Below are 19630 nucleotides of genomic sequence, written 5' to 3' on the forward strand. Positions count from 1 at the left end.
TATACAGTATCTCATCCATTTTACACTGGAGATCAATCTGTAAGGGCAGCTCCTGCCGCTGTTCTGGTGCTGCTCTGTTATCGTTATGAATTGGTACAGAGTTGAATATTGTTGTTGACTTCGGCACATCGTTCCCTTCTCTACCATAGCTTAATGATCTCAGGAATGAAATCACAGGATCACGATAAAGCGTGGTTACGGTATCGTCATCGTATTTGACATCGTATATATGCATAGGCACATAGCGAAACGGGCGAACAAATAACGCTTCGTAAGCATAGGAATTGATAGAGAGTTTACCTTCTATTTGAGTATATTTCATAATCTACAGAGGGCCATAAACTGATGTTTTTCGTTGCTTGGCTCGGATGGCGGAGGGTAGCCCCTTTCAGCAGAACCACAAAACAAGCAATGTAACTATTACCGAATTCGAATCGGACCACCTCACCTCACCTCACCAGGAGCTGTTAGGTTTTAATACAAGCGAACAAGTTACCCTTGCATCTTCAGGGGGACTTCACCTCCATATGAACAAATCGTGAATCGCTGCTATTAAGAAGAAGGAAGAAGAGAACATCCTTATTAAAAGAAAAAAAAAAAAAAAAAGTATTTAGTTTAAATAAATGATTATATCGATAAAAAAAATCAACTATTTTTTCAAATTTAAAACTGATATCTGCGACAAAGCGCTGTATTGTCTGTCTACAGTTAACTGCAGTGGAATAGTCAAGGAAGCGACTGCCTCAGATGGTTCATCTCAATACAATTTATAGAGCTTTTGAGATGTCTTCGATCAACTGGTGCAGGTCGAAATGGACGAACCGTTTGTGATCGCCGTTGCAAATGGTCGAAAAAATACTCGATGCCTTTTTGGCGGGTGCGTGCAAATACAGTAACGTTACTGTGATTTATATGACTGTTGCTATGATACGAACTCGTGCTTCCCAGGTAAACGCAACGGAGAAAATCTGGAACTTTTACAACCTGAGCTTTCCAATCTCAAGTGGCGTAGCTATGTAGATATAATCCGTATGGTAGTTAGATGTTGAGAAAGTTCAGAGCAAAAGGTCACCCCTTGTTTGAACTATGCTAGATCATATGGGTATAACTGCAAAATGTAAATCATATAAGGTCGATTATATTATAGTGACCAAGTGTCACAATCGATAATACTGAACCTGTTGCCCGCGATGTCACGCTATCTTTAGCCATATTTAGCATATTCGATTGTTTGTAGCGCGTTCGATGCCCGTATCAGCTGAATTGGCGGGACACGTTTCGTACACTCGCAGTGAAATTACCATAGTTTAACTTAGAGTTGACTTTTATACAGCCGTCTGACTGTATGACGGGTACTGTTATGCTTAGTAGCTCGTAAAGCATCTAAGAATTTGCAGGCGTTCTATAAGGTGCAAAATAATCGACACAGAATTTCAAAGTACGCCAATATACCGCGTCATCAATACCTCTTCAGGAGTGTCTGGTCGGTACAAAGCCGCAATTGGTTTTTTCTTATTGTATGTTTGACTAAACTACGCTGGTTGTCTAGAAGCCAATGAGCGCTGCTGGTAGCCTGGTATATACGACAGGAAAGCTTATGCCAACAAGGTGTCGAAAGTACAAGTCATTCACGGTATGGTTAAGGTTCCTGCAGACTGTCAATGTATGAACGAGCTATTGCGCGGAACGTGATTTGTTACGCATTGAGTGTCCGATACCGCGACTAAAAGCTTTTATTTCCGGCGGACTGAAACGCCAAACCCCGTAACACGTGTTCACGTTATTAACCCTTACGAATACCTAAAAAACTATAATCTAAGCAAACGTTCTATATTCGATGCTCAGTACCAACACTAGCCATTGCTGATTTACTGACTTCGCGTTGTTCCGGCTTGAACGAAGTGATGTCTGAAGGTTTCATCCTAAATACCTGTCAAATTTTCGTCTACTTACCCAGCAGTAGGAGTTTGATGTCCTTTGCTGCTTGGATGCCGTCCTCCTTAAGGTTCTTCTCAATCTGCTTCGAACGGGCCAAAGCCGCCCGTTCCTCAGCTGACATAGCACACCCCATCTTGGGCTTTGTTTAGGAGGTTCGTTTGTGTCGTTAACAATCAGAAGGGAATAAGATCTAAAACAGTCACGCGACACTTGCGTACGCAGCAGGCTTGTCACTTCACGAAGCCACCGACAACCAAATAAATCCGGTTAGCTTTCGGCCGCTATATAGCCGCCGGCTTTCGACTGGTTCGGGCGCTGCAAAACAAAAATTACAATCATGGAACAGATTTACGGCAGACTCTCGTAGCTAGAAGTCTATCCACAGTCTGGCAGTCTCTAGGTAGAATGTTTAAGTGGAATTGGTCCACGAAGCTTCGCTTTCGAGGGCTCCTATTTCGGTGGGGCTACACTGGCTCCAACTATAAGTGGTAGAGCAAACCGTAGAATGCAACTGCGTAACGCAATGAAGGCTTCTCTATCGAGTGTGTAATCCTTCGATGTTGGTTTTTTGCTATCGTCCTTTCCTTTCCCAAAGTAGCATGCATATATATATATATATATATATATATATATATATGTATATGTATATATATATATATGCAGGTATATTTATGGGTTGTCACTATTGTTAATGTATTTATCGTAGATATATTAGCAAATGTATTATTAGCATTACTGGCTGGCAGTGTCTATAACTGTTCGCAGATCAACTTGTGATGACGCCAATCAGTTAGTATGTAATCAGGACTGGTACGTCTTGCAGGGTAAACTCGTTGAGACTTTTCTATTTCTTATTTGTCGGCTATTTTGTTTGCTTCATTTTGATTATCGAAAATTAATGAACAATATATAAGAGCGCACTTCACTGATGCTAGCACTTGAAACTTAGTGGTTATACACACAAGCGAACAGTCGAACAACAATCGTCCTTCTTTAATCATAGAACTGTATCATCACGTCGACACGGTGTTACGTTCAACACTTGTTGCTCGCTAGCGCACGATCATCAACCGCTTTATTATTACTCCACTCTTTTTTCAGCTTTTTTAGGCCTTCCCATGCGTTGAACCACTTTTGCGTGAACACATACCAAAACAGCACTAGAATCGGCTCCAAATAGGTGCTATCTATCCATTGATTTTGACATCGATAGACTTCCGTTAAACCGTTTGACAACAACCTTTTGTGGCAGTTTTCGTAGCCACTCACCCACAGCTGGACTCTTTTGTTCCGGACTTATTGACTTCCTTAGCTTGACCGTCACCGAAAAACTCGAAACCCTGGTCCTGACCTGTGTTGCAGCATCTATTGCCGGCACTACAAGCACTGCATATATCACTACTTGGTTTTCGTTTAGCTACCGTCGTCCGTACTGTAGCCCCATTATGATTTCTGTAGCTGTCGTTTTTGTTGATGTTGCATCAGCGTTGCTGTAACTCATCAGAACTCGTGCCGCGAAGTTCAGCTGACTATCCTTTATCTATCTGTATGCCTGTCTCTTTCTTCTGCTATATCCTGCACTGTTGCATTGCCTCTCTCTGTGTCGCACCCTTTAACAAACTATATAACAGCCATAAGAGCTTTCGCGACAGAACTACGTAACGGTTAAAACGACAAATACGCCAGATCGTTGCTTTGCGATAATGCACACGCCTTTACCGGTAGCGCCACCGACAGCAGAAGTCAGCAGCAACCGGTCACGCTACGGGAAAAAAGACCCTCGTGCCTTACCTTCCCGTACAGGAGTAGCTGTAAGCAACGGAAAATAGCCGGTTGCTGCGGCCGCTGTCTGTTACCGCGACTCTGTCCCCCCACGCACTCGACTGCCTCACCCTTTCGAGCGTAGACTATTAAGGCCTTCAATTGAAGTTGTTGGTAAGCCTTCGCTGTCGTCCGCCACCGATCACTAAAACCATGAACCTATTTTTGGTCAACTACCGTACGCAAACCGCGTGTGTTCACTCTCTTCTTGTATGTACCACAGCACTAAACCTAACATACGACGGCAGGCGCTGCTTGTCGAAGTGGTCTATGCAGGCTGCAGGCCATAGACTGCTGCAGGCCGTTTAGTAGTTTTGCCGTGCCGTTCGTGTGCAAGCTGGCTAACATTGGCTGACTGTTTCTTTTTCCTTTACTGTCTATCCCTCTCTTCCAACATTTATCAAGAGTCTCTGGCTGCTCGCTTGTCGCACTGTTCAATGAACGGTCTGCTGCTGCTCAAACCACACCAAAAGCAGCCGATGACTATGAACGCTTATTGTTTAGCGCTTGCTGGCCAACGCTCGAGACACACAGACGCACACAGACACAAATACCCAGCCACCCTCTTTCCTCAATTTCTCGCTATCGCTTAATCCCTCAATGAACTCCTTGTTTCTTTTTGAATTTGTGTGCAACGAGCGAATAGCGGCGGGTCGTTAATAGCTTAGGCCCTGCTGCAGTTATAAGCTGTTGTTTATTCTCACTGTTTGATTTTCTCTGTGTTTTTCGTTGTTTCCTTCGTTGTTGCGCTGCCTACGCATCTCTGTGTCGTCCCTATCCGCTTCCGGTTGTCTGTGTTGTGTTCGCGATCACTCCGTTTGCAGTCTCAATATCTGCCTCGCTACTTGTTTATAGGCAGAGACCGCATCAGACGATTGCGACGAACGCGGCAACGACCAATGTCAACATGCGGAAAGGATTGTGTTACCAGTCCAGCAAGCGATAGTCCAAGCAAACGAACAAAAGACGCACCGATAGTTTGATTCTGCTTAAAGTTTGCTGCTGCTGTAGCTGGGCTGAACGCAGTTAGCCAAGAAGGCCGACTGGAGTTCGGCTCCTCGCGTAGTTGATCTACGTGGAAGGTTCACAGTGACGTCTCCCGCAAGCTGTCGACGTTGGGATATTGGCGCGACTGTCTTTTCGACGCGCCACTTAAAACTGCCGTGCGTTCCGTGAACGAAACTTGATTCTGCCTCGTGTTCGATAGATAGATTTAGCAAGAGAACGCCAACGATGATGTTGACGCTCTGTTTAAGCCGGCTTATAGCGGGCGCACACAGTGACAACTGCACAGAGAATACCTGTGCGTGTCTTGGCAATCGTTGCACCCACAGATACAGCTCAGAGTCGCTCTTTACCGTGTGTGTACGTGTGTGTGTGTGCCTGTGCGTGCATGCATGCGTGTCTGTATGTTACTGGATATTCGTTATTGGCGAACCAAACCGTTGTGCCAGATGAATGGCTAAGTAAGCTAGTTCCAGCAGCGGCCCGAGCGCGTGCATGTATAGGGCTTTGAGTGGTGAGTTAGAACCACTGGTAAAGTTACCGTCACCGCCGATATAACAAAAGCAGCAGGTTGTTTCGCATAGTCATTTGCTTCAGCCTGCGGGTGTGATTCTGTCGCCGCAAACGTCAGAAACTTGGGTATGGACGGAGAGCGATCCGAAGACGACGCCTGTGATGCTTTTGGTCTAAACGCGAGTGAAATTGTTAAGTAGCGAGCTGCCACCTATCGTGTCGATTTTATACGACGACTTGCCGTCGAACCTTAGCTAAGCAACGCGGACGTTAAGAGGATGACGATTTGCTCATTGCTACAGAGCAGGCGTCGATCCGCCTGTAGGAAGATATTCTTCAGGTCGCACGGTGTTGAAGTGTGTAGGGCTTTTAGGTCGACTGGGTAGAATCGAACGCGGAAATAAATCCCAGTATTTACCAAGTGGTAGTGATTTAGATAATTATTTATTCGCTCTTTCCCCTACTAGATCTCTCGGTATGTTTTGCACACTTCGTTTGCTTTTCTTTCTGTCCTGTTGACTTGCTTCCACTGTGGCGACGTGTTTGCATGTTTTCTTCTTCATGCAACTGATCACTTTTTACCTTGCGGTCTCACAACCCCCCTATGTTTGCTAATCTGTGTTCTGGTTCTAGGCAAAGTGTATCCGCTTTTTCTATGGCTGTACGTGCTGTTGCTTGGCTCTCAGTGCCTATGCGGCTTACGGCTATGCGATAATCCTTTATTTCTCCTGAGGTTCACTAATCCGTCCGCCTTTTAATATACACATTTTATTATTGATTTCATTCACGTGTCTCTTTGCTGCCGCTACTGCTGGCTGAATCCCTCGCCTTCAACAGCACTCCTCTTTCTACTCCACTGTTCTGCGTGAACAGGAGCAGCGTTGTATTATCCGAGACTCAGTTACGCATACACACACCCACACATTCACACACACACACACACACACTCTCACACACACACACACACACACACACACACACACACACACTCACACACACACACACTCACACACACACACACACAACCCCCACAAGCCACAAACTTGTCGCCTACAGTTCACACCGCTGGCGCCTCCGTATTTCAAATACACAGTCACCGATCTTTGTGGGTTTGCCCTTATTTCCCTTTGGGCTGACACTTTTCTTTGATGGTTTTGCTTTTTTTCCGCTTTGTTTCGTTTCAGTCTATTCCAGCGCGATCACCACGCTTACACCCCGCCACCGCTTACACTTTTCACACACACGCTCTCGTTCGATGCTCTATGGATGCTGTTTCTGCTGATACCACTGCAGTTGATGCTGTTTGTATAGCTTCTGTTCCGGCAATTGCCGCATGCCGGAATACCGACCCGCTGCTGATCGCTGGCCAATGCAATCAATTCTCACCGCTGGACGAGTGATCTGCTTTTAGATGGGTGAATCTCGCCCTTGCCTTTGATGCATTCAGGTAGCTATTGGTGACGTATCAATATTGCACAATCGCTCCGGATCGCGCGCGTGAGATTCGCTATTGCTGTCGTCTTGTGGATGATGCTTAGACTCCAAGGCCAAATTGAACAGTTTGCAAAGTTTTCTCAGGAAAAATCAGCACGACAGAGCCAGATGTTGGGCCGGTCCGTTGTGCGACCGCGTTCTGTGCAGCTGCAACTGCAGCTGGCGTTGCAGACGCAGCTGCACTCCGTGTTCGTCACCTGTGGAAATACTGCCGAGTTCGGCGCTTCTCCGGCTTAGCTGTTACTGTTGTTGGACAATCGGTGCTCGCGTTTAGCGCCTGCCTTGTCCTGTCTTGTCTTGTCCTGGTGATCGAAGGCTGACGTTAAGCGCTAGCTGCTGTGATGTAACTAATCCGCCGTTTAGGACCTTTCACACACACACACACACACCGAGACAGGAGCAGAAAAATACGCTTGGACTCGCGTACGCGCAAGTACGAGCGGGGAACAGACAAGCCAAAAGAGCTAAGTGACCCCACAGGTTTTTGCAGGTTGCTCGGAGAATAGGGGGGATCGAGTAAAGGGATTCAGCGGTTCCTGCAGTTGTTGCAAAGGGGTTTCGAAGCCTAGCCGTCGTTCTCTGGGGTTCCGTCGCTCGCCGTTCTTGCAACCTGTGAACGGTTGAAGTTCGCAGCTAAGAGGCCGTTGCTTTGTGCGCCGTTACGCGATGTCTTTGTGCACTACTAGGTTTATTGCTTCCACCAATATTGTTTCTGCTGCAGCGACTCTTGCGATGGACGCTGCTGCGGTTACAGATGCTGTTGACTTCTCTCTCTAGGGCGGGTGCACTCGCTGCGAGTCAGCTTTTAGGAACTTCGGAATTCTCGTGGAAAAACTGCATTGAAAACAGATGAATAGGCTTCATCAGCACGGCCTCGAAGATCAGCAGCACGGTATTCGTCGCAAGAGAATGCACGCTACCGCCGTGACGTTCACTAATAAACTATCGTTTGATGGATAGTTATTTAGCTGGTCGAGTGAAGCAAACGCACACACAGCCGTGTTGTTTTCCCTTGCTTTTTCTTTTTGTCTCTGTGCATTCGCACGAAGTCGATCAGCAGCGACGACAACGACAACCACCGGTGGAGGACGCTTCTGTTCGCTATCACCGGAAACTCCACAGGCGCTCACTCACTATGCTGCATTCATTGCCACACGGTGCTTAGCAAAAAATGCTTGCAGACAAGCCACCTGCCACGGATACCAGGAGCGTTGCGGCCCTCGCTTCTTTTTCTTCTTTTCCAACTACTGCAGCTACTGTCTTTGCTGCTGCTGCTGCTGCTGCTGCTGCTGCTGTTGCTGCTAAAAATCCTATCAATTCAGTCTTGATCCTAACGTCTACTCCGTTGGTCGTGTGGAGACTCGCTTTTGACGACAAGAATACGTCGTCGTTGACGAGGGACAGTCAGCCAACAATCGAATCCCAAACCGATGCAAGGTTTGCACAAAGCGTACGTACCGTGTTCCTCGTCGCACGAACGTTGAGGAACCTAACTACACTCGGTTCAGCAAACCAACAAAGAACCTGGTCGCAGGCAAATTTCTCAACGACTCGAACCGAATCAACGACTACGACGAGAAGGCCTCCCAGCGAAAATCTGACCAACTTGATTCTCTCACACACACTCACTCACTCGCCACTGCACGGTCTCTCCTAAGACGATCCACACTCCACCGCCAGCAAGTGAGCCAACCGTTCTCTGCGCTACTACGCCCAGCCTGCCTGCGTGCCGCTTGCTGATGTGCCCCGAGCAAGCGCAGCAGCCACCCAGCTTAGCCAACCGTACCAGTCACATTCAGCGAAATCCAAAATGGCGGCGTCGTCGTCGTCGGAGGCAGATCGAGTGAGCCTGTGAGGGAAGCTGGGGTTGGAACTGCTCAGTTCAGAAGGCGGCAGGCAGGAAAGAGAGGACGGGAGGGAGAGGACGGGCGAGAGAGGAGCACAGAGAGCGACTAACTGACAGGCAGAAGGAGGTCGCCGTCACACCAGTCGCTCAGTCGGCGCCTAGTTCACAAACGCCCGCCCGCTGCTTGCAGCTGACAACAGCAAGAGGGAGCAGAGCAAACGAGTGCCACAGCAGAGCAAACCGGAGCAGCAGAAAATTGGCGCTCACTCAGCATCAGCGACGGTGGCGACGCCGGCACAGCAAGATTGCTGTGATGCTCCTGCCGTCTGTGTTGAGGCTGTATGACGCTTATATGACTATATGTATAGTAAACTCATAGGCGACAGCAGCGCGGCGGGATGGTGTTGCTGGATAGGCCGCTCCTTGACTCTAGTACGGCTAGTCAGAGCCATGCCAAACGAGAACGAAAAAAGAGAGACGAACGGAAAATGGCGAGAGCGAAAAAAAGTGAGGAAGGGGGAGCGAGAGCCGTAGCTGGCCAAACCCCCGGCGCTTCCCATTTCGTTTCCCTTCAGGGCTGCGGTAGCCCTCGCAGCTACTGCTGGCGGCTTCCGCCATGCTTACGACTGGTAGTATGGTATTAATGATAGTACTAGCAATGCAGCTGTGGCCATCGGCACCGTTCCCGTCAACCCGAACGCTAACCCAAAAGAACACGAGCGCCATATCGCGCCGCTGGCTGGTTAGCTCGCGCCTGCCTGCAGCAATGCATCCACCGCGCCATCGTGGGTTCTACCGAACAGCCGGCAGGTGGCGCTGTCGGCGGAACGCTTCCGAGCTAAGCTAATGGGCGCGGCGGAGTCGGCTGTGTCCTGAAGAGCAGCGGCGGTTGCGGTGGAGAAGCATTGGAAAGCGTCAAGGCGGCACACATTGAAGCCCACACAGTCAATAGAGGGATTGCATAGGACTCCGCTGCTCCGGCAGCCGTTGCTGCTGCTGGTGAAGTTACCATCGCATCAGAGAACTCCAGTTCTGTGTTGATTGTGATAATGCTGCTGGTCCCTACTAACGCCTAGCCCTGCAGCTTGGTGCTGTGGTGGCCGTGCTGCTGCTGCTACCTCTTAGGAGCTCGGCCGGTTCTTATCGCTCCTGCCGTCACCCGCAGCTCTAACAGCGACAGTGGCCTGTCTAGGATCAGCCAGCCAGCGCTTACTCGTTGTCTCTGAGCAGTAGCGGAACGCACTGCGTTCTACTGCCGAACCCGTCCGAGGGACAGCACCCACTGACGGAGAAACCGATTCATCGAGAGAAGGAAAGCCCGGATATTTTACGGAAAATTAAAGTAGGCTCGCGCTACAGCCAGCGGCCCGCTACCGGCTGTTCTATATGGCCTCCGCGCCTCAACCTTTTTTTGTTTGCTAGGTGCTCGCTGTAAGGTTTTCACAGGCTTGATGAGGGCGAAGTTCAAGACAACGATGGAGAGTTTATGGAGCCAGTGTAGTATCGTCGCCTATGGCCTGTTTTGCTGCTGGGGCCTGCCGAACGCGTCGGCTAATTGAGTGACGGAGGCGCGGACTGGCGAGAACACGTAGTATTCGGATCGTTTGAACTGATTACTAGAATTGACTGTCAAAAAGTCAGATAGTTGACTGGAGGCAGACACGAACGGAGTAAGAAGAAAAACAAAGAAAGTAATGTAGTAAGTTACGTGTATAATACGCTGCACATGTGAGGGACTAGCCATGTGATTTGCCGGAATGCATGCATTTACAAACAGATGGGTCACGGGCACCCGGACGGGCTGTATGCAATTTTTGGACGGTGTTGTAAAGGGTCGCACTGCAGCATCAGGTTTAGCGAGATCAGAAACGAGTTCAGTACTATACAGGCCCAAAACAGAACAGCGGGCAGAGCTAAAAGAAATTAGTGAAGGGGTACAGATAGAGAATATGGATTAAAACATTCGATTGAAATGGTGACCGGCATTTTTCCGGAAACGGATTTAAGATACCACTCAAGTACTATAAAAACGATGCGAAAGATGTCATGGTTGAAAACGATTTAGGTCAAGACACCAGTGAGTGGACTTGAAAGATGAGGGTAAAATCACGTTTTTTCTTTTAGAAAATGTACTTTTTATTATGAAGTTTTTATTAAGTTATGTGTAGTTTCCTTGCCGATTTCCCAACGATAGAAAATTTCGCAAGAACAATATTATTTTTATTTAAATAGAAAGCAAGCTTTATAAATTTTTTGAATAGACGGTTTTGGCACCGTCATTTGTTTATTTCTTACAAATTACATTGGAAATTTTATGGTTGTTTTTAAAACAACGTTTCCGCTATACTTTTACTTTTGGTGTCCACAATAAAATAGCCAAAACATTTCAATACAATGAGCTGTGCTATAACGAGAACTGTATGTCTTAGTAAAACCTGAACACTGTAATTTATATAAATTTTAATTATATCTGCTTTTGAATTTTAGGTTTGTCTGTGTAGAATTTGCTGGTCATCCTACCATGTCCCGCTGGGTCTTAATGTTATAGCTTTGATGTCAACAACATCAATGGCACTTTATCCCCAGTCTTTATCAGTGATTTATAAATTTTCGACACCTGCAAGGCGCTTGGTCCATAAAATAGAAATCCATTAATTATAAAGAAACTCACAAAGCCTACCAAACACAGCTTTTCATATTATTATCACTTAATCTCGTTAATCCACCCAAACACTATATCACTGAATTTTGCCAGTTTTTTAATGTTAGCAAATGGGCGCTTAGACTTGGTTCAACATAGAGGTAAAATAGCAATGCGCTAGTTAGGGCTCACCCTTGGGTCAGTGTTGCCAACGGAACCAAATCAGCGAAGTTTGCTCCGCAGAAGCTAGCCCGCACGCCGACTGATCGTTTATGGTAGAACAGGTTTCTTTTTGGCCATAGGAACGTTGGTGTGGAACGCAGCGGTTAATTCACTGGTTGCGTTTCCCAACCCCCTTTACACTTTGTAGGGCTCTGTCTGTCTATGCGCGTGTATTTGTGTGTTCGACGCCTACGAAGGCTTCCGTTCTCGGCTTTTGATTAGAATGGTATGTGGCAATTGACAAGACCGAGAAGACGGAAGCGACGGAGCCCCCATAAACAGTTTGTATCTGATTCATAGGTCCCAATGAAGAATCACCTCTCTCTCACCTCACTCTTGTTTCCTGTCAAATCCCTACCTTTGCCCTTTCTTCTCTTGTGACTCCTGCTGATGCGGTTTCTATGTCTGCTGGTGGCTTCACGATGCGCGGGGCCAGGAGATTGCCCCGGCCCTGTGGCGGGCTCTAGTGCTATGGCTGTTGCAGTTGCCATCGCTTATCTGGATTTCCGCGAGGGCAGGCAATGGCGGCAGTGGCGGCGGTGGTAGTAACAAAAGTAGAATCCGGCAAGTCGGTTGACTCTATCAGAAATCCGAAATCCCTATTTCTCGTTCCCAGTCTGTCTATTCGTCCAGCTCAGTACACAGGTCCTATGTGGTCTTCCCGCTGTTGCGAGTTGCCGGCGTTTCCGGGGGTGACTGGGTACTGGTTTATGGGCGTTTGTTTGCTGTTGGAAAGCCGAGGTCGAAGAAACCAGAACCGAGGTCCACCATGGTTTCTAATCCTTTTCCCAAGCTCCTTTCCGTTCTCCTTTTTCCTACCAGCCCCAAGCTTAGGCGGAAAAGGATGGACACAGCTCAGACATTCGACTCGCTCCCTGTACCTGGGTCTGAACGACTGCCAGCTCGTCTGTTTCTGCCGGTTTTAAAATAGTAAGCGTGCGAACATACATAAGAAAGGTCAAACGACCCTCAGCAACGGCTTGCTACAACATGAAGAAAAGGAAGGAGAAGATAAAAATTGAAAAAAAAAAATAAATAAAGGCAGAAAAGAATAGAGAGAAAGAAGAACATAGAAAAATAAAAAAGTGTGTTATTGCTATAAAGAAGGAAGCAGCTTGTACAGCAGGACGAAGGACGAAACTATCAGCAGCGACGGATTCGGCCTGACGCAGCTGGCTACTTGTGGCCAAGGCCTTAATCATTTTTCCCAAGTTAAATAGAGGTAATCTGTGGAACGCATTCGTCACACAAGCTTTGGAAGAAAGAACTCTCGAAACGGACTAGAGGGAATGCCGAGTTCGGGTGCTGTCAGTGCTAATGGTGGTAATCGTGCGAGAAATAAAATACAATAAAGTAGAAAACATGGATTTGCAGTCTGCTTTTGACCTGTCCGTTTCACCACACGTTGCCTTCTAGACTAGGATATCTTGTTGGGGTTCGCCACCTCCGCGAACTCACTGATTTACAGACCGCAATATCTGTCATATGGCTTCGCACACTAGGTGAAATAAACAAGGAAATTAAAATCCGAGAGGTTTCTAACTAGCAGTTTCGACAGCAGTATTAATAAAAACTCGTTAAAAAGTAGATGTTCCTCCTTGAGCTTCCAAGGTCAAGCCGGCAGGACACGCAGGCCTTGCTGTCGTTCTGGTGTCAGTTAACAATGACCGCCTGAATCTGAGCATAGTTGAGACGACCGCAGTGCAAAATCACGATATGACCAGTTTTTCCGCCCTTGTCATTCACCCTCCATCAACTCCTGTACGTATCTGGCATTAACGAAGCCAGCGGTTTCCAACCTACATTTTCCCTTGCTGGGAATGTGAAAACTCATCAAATGGAAAAAGCCGTCCTAGACGTTTTCTGGAACGATCCCAAAACTCTTTAAAAATCTCCACTAGTTATTTCGGCCGTACTGAGCGGACAGTTTTGTTATAATATATCAGTAATTTATCTAGGCAGCGAAAAAGACTAGTAGGAACGTATCAGTTAGTGTGATACAAGCGAACTGCCTAGTTAACAAACGGGTGTGAAGCCTTAAAATTTATGTTCATATGATTCTAAAGGGGAGCAGTGACAGCTTTTGGGGTAGAAGAGAACATCCGAAGAGATAATAAAAAGTTGAAATATGACTAAAAATAAAGGTATAATAGGTACACCATTTCGAACAGGTGCGATCTAGTTCCTTTAAAGGATTCGAAAATGCGATTTTTATTGGGTATCTGCTTGTATATATTATAAATGTTAATGTCATTATCTGGTATAGTAAAATAGTAGTAACAATTAAATGTAAGTCTATCGACCAACTTGCTTGTTAAAAACATCCGTATTGGCTTGAAAAGTATTGACCGTTTTTAGGCCAGAAAAATAGCAAACATTCTTTAAATTTTAAAATATTGTTACATATTATTTTTATTGATAACCTTGCGCTATCTTTCCATTGAAACTAAATGAACATTATTAAGGGGTCTTGCTGAGACCAAAACGATGATAACCTGATGGTGCAAGACTGCACAAAGATTTCCCCTCCCAATTTTTCCCAAGTACCTAGTGGTCTGGCATTTTTGTGATGGAAGACGATGCTACTCTATTCACTATTTCCGATCGACCTTTTGCAATAGTGTGTTGTAGTCTAGTTAGTCATTAACAGGAGGGGTTCAATTCGATCATTAAGCCAGCTGGTGGCGACCTACAATGCACAATTTTATTAAACATATAGCATCGTTTTCGTTGTCGTCAACCTGAGCTGAGCCTTGCCACAGGTTGTCAAACACATTTTTACTTTATTATGTAATCTACTTTTCATCATCCGTAATCAGCCGTTTTGAAAATGGCTCGATCTCGTTGCGTTTTTATAACGAAATGCGATCGAGTAACCCGTTTTGCGTTAACTTCGTGGCACTTTCACACGTCGAGACTTCTTTGAAGCTAACTTTCTTTAAGCGGGTTCAAGAATTGGTTGATTCGGCCCTCTGACGACATCATTGCTACTCACACGTTGATCTTGCTCGGCTTTCGTACTAACTTCATCAGTTTTTTTCTAATCACTCTAGCACTGCAAGGAGCATCTTTGACGCCAAATTTCTAGAAAATATCCAGCAGAGTCACCTTTGCGCTGCTTTTTCCTGTAACACAGACAGAATAAAGTTGTAAAATAGATCTTCGAGGCGCTCTATCCTGAAGTCTAAATGAAATCATTTTAACAATTATAGCCCATCAATTATTGTCAGACCTCTGCTTTCGAATGATACCAACGACGACCTGACGTGAGTCGTACGCGACTCAGAACGTAAAATCATCTAGCTATACCTAGGCTATATCTAGATATAGCTTATATTATTCCTTCAGTAATACAATATTAATAAGAATATGGACCAAGTCTACTACTAGCGGCTGGAAGAGTACAAGTAGGCATTAGGCAACAACCTTCAAAGCTGTTCCGATAGTTTCCATTATGACGATTTCCTTCCTGTCTAACTGCAGTAAAGATGGGTACAGCTGAATCGAGGGCGCGGAAATGCATTGATGACGCGTTTACCGTACGCGTTCATCGAATCGTACGAGAAGAACTTTATATAAACTAGTACCTTTAGCGTAGTTCAGAACGATCTCATAGTGACGTAGTTGACACACACACGCGCACGCGCACGCGCACGCGTACAACGAACATTTTCGAAAATCGTGGGCGGTAAATTGTTCGTACACACACGTAGTTCGATCATCTATAAATATTTTCGAGTCTTACCTCTGGTAAAATGCCGTTAAGTATTGCTGCAGAAGATAAAATTACCAAGTTGAGTTGACTGGCGGTATGACGCTAAGAAACGCACATTATAGAGGTTAATGAAGGATCAATAAATAACGAGCAGGCGTAGACTGTGCCATATTTAACCTGACTTTTGCTTCTAGTAATAGTTCCTTGTATATTTGCCCTGCTTTGAACAGTACGATTTTTCTATGGCTAGGCGTTTGCGTCGACACAAATGCTTCTCTTCATTTCAGCTATATAGTCAAATACAGCTACTGTTCCGGCTATAAAAAGTAATGGGACAGACGCAGGGGCGCAATTGAATAGTCAGTAGCAGACCGCTATTGATTGCCATGATTACCATTTCTATCCTGCGCAACGTCCGTACCCATTCGTCAAAAATTATATCCTAAAGCGCCGGATGAAACAGAAGCTGTTTTGTTTCTATTCCGGGTACTTTGCATATATTTATGTATAATAATAATAATTTAGGTATAGAGCGATAGAATCTATTTAAGATGGTCCGTAAGAAAAATTCGGATGTCCTCCCAGTCACGGGTACTGGACACAATTTGTATGTCTCTTCCGACAACAGGTGTGCGCGATCGGTTTCGCAGCCACGTAACTCCTTTACGTGTCCCTTCTACTTGGTCTCAGTTACTCCTTTCATGTGGACATTGTCGCAAGAGAAATATATTCGTACAAAATTTTCGCGTGCCTATTCAGATTCGAACACGTAGGTTTTGCAAAGCTGGCTCACGATGCGAGCCCAGATACCGGCTTCGCCTCCACTGAAATACGGATCCATACCAAGAAGTGTTCTAGATTGATTTACGATAAACGTAGCAGCAATCGTATGTCTCAGAAAATCTTGTTAAAATCTCTGTAGTAGCATATATAGCAATTTTCGTACAGCTGAGCACAATGAAGCCTTTTTATGAAACCTGAAGCTTATCATCTGAGGATACCATGTAACTTGAATTATAGGTCGCGAAGTGTGGAACCAAAAAATATTGCCTAGATTCTTTCTCTTTAGGTGTCCATTATCCACTAGCTAAATCTCGACCCGGAAATTTGCCACTTTACATAACGGCTTATGTTTTCAGCCAATATTATTAGACTAAATGTTTGCTGGTTTATCTTTTTGTTGATGAGCTTCCGAAAAAATGCTATCAGTAGGGGGTTTCAGTTGAAGCAACCGCTGTGCTCGTTCATCTTTGTTGATTTGATACATTTTTCCTAAGTATTTCATTAAATAGCTGAGATTGGAAAGCTAGATGGCAACAGAATTAGCTGTCACGCGTGAAGGTTTGCCTCGGAGAACCGTACATTGGTAGACGTACCCTTTTTCTGTTACTTTTGCAGTACCGGTAAAAGTCCACAGCCATATGACGCAAATATCTGTTCAACTCGTTCGTTATGCTCTACGTCTGTGCTTAATAAGCTATAGGAGCTTTTGGAAGCGTTCACTGCTCCATGGAGTGAACCTCGTCAAGTGAGCAGTGAACGAGAGTTGAGAGCTGTGTTAGCCGTTTTCGACTATCATTATTTATGTACAGATACCATCAGTTATATACAGATAACATAGAATTCTATCATATTGTTGCTAATGGCCTCTGCCTAAAACTTCAGTTGTACTTAAAACACCTCGAGCTTCTGTTACACGATATCGTTTACACGCACACGGGGCTCCGGAGCTTGATCCGACTAACCGACGTCTATGCTCAGTAAGTCACTAGAGATAATAATTATATAGCTTTTTTTTCTCCCAATATTTTGTTGAATGCAATCCATTTTATTTGATGTATCTGACGTTGGCTTTCAAAATAGGTTCAAATTATATGTGAGGCCGCACGTAGGTCGCTGTCAGGCTATGAACATTCGAGATTTGCCTATGATCCTTTCATATGGCCACCAGTAATTTGATGTTGGTGTGGTAAATTCCATTCTGATACCTTTTACGCAGTGCTTACAAGACCCACATTTGCATGGGTCTATTAAGACGTTCCTAGGTCCTTGCTTAGGGAAAGGTCCAGTGTTTCCGAAAACCAGCTTTGATCTAAATTGGCATTTTTACTAGTTTACGTCACCCCATAGGCAAATACTGATAAGACATTTATTCCTAGCCTTCAGGAAAGTATCCTTGAGGTAGAAGATGAACGAAACAAGAAATGTCTTTGTGTTAGCTCTCGGATTTTTACGGCATGAAACATCTGTGACCGGAACCTACCAGTTAGGAAAAGCAAAGAATTTTAAATGTGTATTTTGAGTTGCCTGTGCCTGTTCTTCGTCATATGTTAGTTATATCGAATAATTTTTTAAAATATATCTATTTTTAGGTTTGTTCCTTAAATTTATCGTTGATTTCGAACTTTCGAGAAAATCGATTCTGCACACGCTTCTCTCTTCATAGACATGTTATGCAATAGGCAAGAATAACTTGAAAGTATTCATTGTATTTGCGAGAAAAAAACTTTTTTTCGCGTGCAAGTCATGTGGTTTTTGAAGTGTTTATTTAGGATTTGACGACTTTATTTGAGTTTACATATTAGTGTAAGTAATCTAGACCTGATTCATAAACGGAGCGGAGCGGCCTACCATGAACGAACTGCCATACTTATAGGCTGAAAAGGGCTACTTTAGAAACATCCCGCACTGAGGGGCTAAATGAATTGTTCTTATAGAAAATTGCTCAATAATTTAGTTAGGTATAAAATCTACTTGCCATACAACCGAACTGCAAAAATAATGCTACAAGTATTTTGCAATTATGTGCAATAGGTTGCAATGGAAAACCTCTTGATTGGAAAGGATCATTAACAGGAAGTTATGAAAGTCTTAAATATGACAATTGTTCAAATGACTTATACTCACCTCGTAATTAGTATATTGGAGTACACGTTTTGTAGGTTGGCAATTTTTCCACAATCTTCTTAAAACCAATGGACGAGATGAGCACATTGTGGGCTTGTGCCAAGCAAACATGTGTCTTCGCTAACTCCTCTTAGAAGACTACAACTCGTGATGATTATTTATTACACTTCGTCTTTGAATTTATTCTGTGTAGTTCCAGAAAGATTATAATGCAATCTATCGTGCTTCATAGAGATTGCTAGACATGAACCGTATGCTGGTTAGCCTTTCAGTGCTGGGTTTTGCTGCAAAGGGAGGCTAGTAAGACCGGATTGACCTTCTCAGTCGAGGAGAAAGACCACTGTCATGTTTCGTTGTAGACGTAACCTTCCTTTTCAGACAATGAACAAAGAATGTAACCCAGTAGCGCATAAGAATCTCTGGCCTTCGTTCTCACATAATTTTCTTTGTGTCTGAATGAATGCTAGGTCTTAAGTCTACTACTTTTCTTAGTCGTTTCGCCTCGAACAGGACACTAATCGTAGGCAGGTGGGAGCTGTCCTCCCAGTACTATTCGAAAGACGAGCAATTTTATCTAACACCCTTATTCAGGTGTTAGAACATGTATGTGTATCGCGTTGCTTTTTATTTTTCTTTTTTTATCTCATTCACTCTTATCTCTCTTATTATTATACGATGCTTTTCAAGCCTCTAATTGTTAGCCAGACCAAGTCTTGCGAGTGCCGCCATTGAGTTTAGGCTTCGCCTCGCTACTAACGGGATACTTTGTCTCGCTCTTAATGTCAGTATTTCTTAGTCGTGCCGCTACAGCGGCCCTAGTGTCCGTCAGAAGAGTCTCGCACCATTCCGAAATAAACAAATAGGTACCACTTCGGGGCTCACCTGCGCCCAAGTCCACTGTTCAGTTAAGCCTGTATGATTTCCTTTATACTCGGTAATGTTACGCTTTTTGCTATTTTTGTAAATAAATAACCCCGGCATGAAATAATAGGAATTATTACTATCAAAAAAGAAGAATGGGTTAATAATTGCAAAAAAAAACCTGCTGGTTGTTTCTGGCCCATTTTATAAATCTACTGTAAAAACTCGAATACATGATAAGTCAGACAAGGCCTATCTGACTACCCCTTTTCAGTCACACAGGCCTTTGACTTGGTCTTACAAAAGAAATAGCCATAGAGTGAAAGAAAAAAATAGAAACCAATAACGTAAATACCTAACCAATCGGTTGATAGCAGTAGCAGCCGTACACTAAAGAAAAGTGTCTCCTCGGACTCTTCCCACTTCATTCGCGTTCTTCGTTCCGCGGTCGAACCACGGAACCCAAAATTTTTGCTTTCCCGCGCTTTTCCCTCCTCGCCGAGTTCGTTTCTAAACGGAAATACGGCACACATTGCCTGTCCTCGTCCACAGTTTTCGTCGCTAACGTTGACGCGCCTGGCTCCCTCGATCAAACGTGAAAACGGCGTCAGCTGGCCTCCTATCCCAGCTGGGCCTTGTATTAAATCGGACCTCTGTTGTAAATTCG

General features: G+C 44.9%; 1 protein-coding gene across 4 annotated transcripts in view; it reads right to left on the reverse strand.

The window, feature by feature from the left end:
- The window catches only part of Galphao (G protein alpha o subunit), a 44711-nt gene that overhangs the window by 14247 nt on the left and 10834 nt on the right, over nucleotides 1-19630 (reverse strand). The window contains exons 1-2 of one of the 4 annotated variants that reach the window (XM_086973253.1): nucleotides 18103-19453; nucleotides 1954-14605 (exon numbers count right to left, since the gene is read on the reverse strand). In XM_086973253.1, coding sequence (XP_086829379.1) covers nucleotides 1954-2071 — 118 coding nt within the window. In that variant the 5' untranslated portion in view covers nucleotides 2072-14605; nucleotides 18103-19453. Of the gene's footprint in view, nucleotides 1-1953; nucleotides 15658-18102; nucleotides 19454-19630 lie in introns of those variants that run through there. The other 3 variants (XM_086973252.1, XM_086973254.1, XM_086973251.1) reach the window with 3 other exon arrangements.

This window comes from Varroa jacobsoni, unplaced genomic scaffold, assembly GCF_002532875.2.
Source record: "Varroa jacobsoni isolate VJ856 unplaced genomic scaffold, vjacob_1.0 contig02148, whole genome shotgun sequence".
Classification (NCBI taxonomy): Eukaryota; Metazoa; Arthropoda; class Arachnida; order Mesostigmata; family Varroidae; genus Varroa; species Varroa jacobsoni.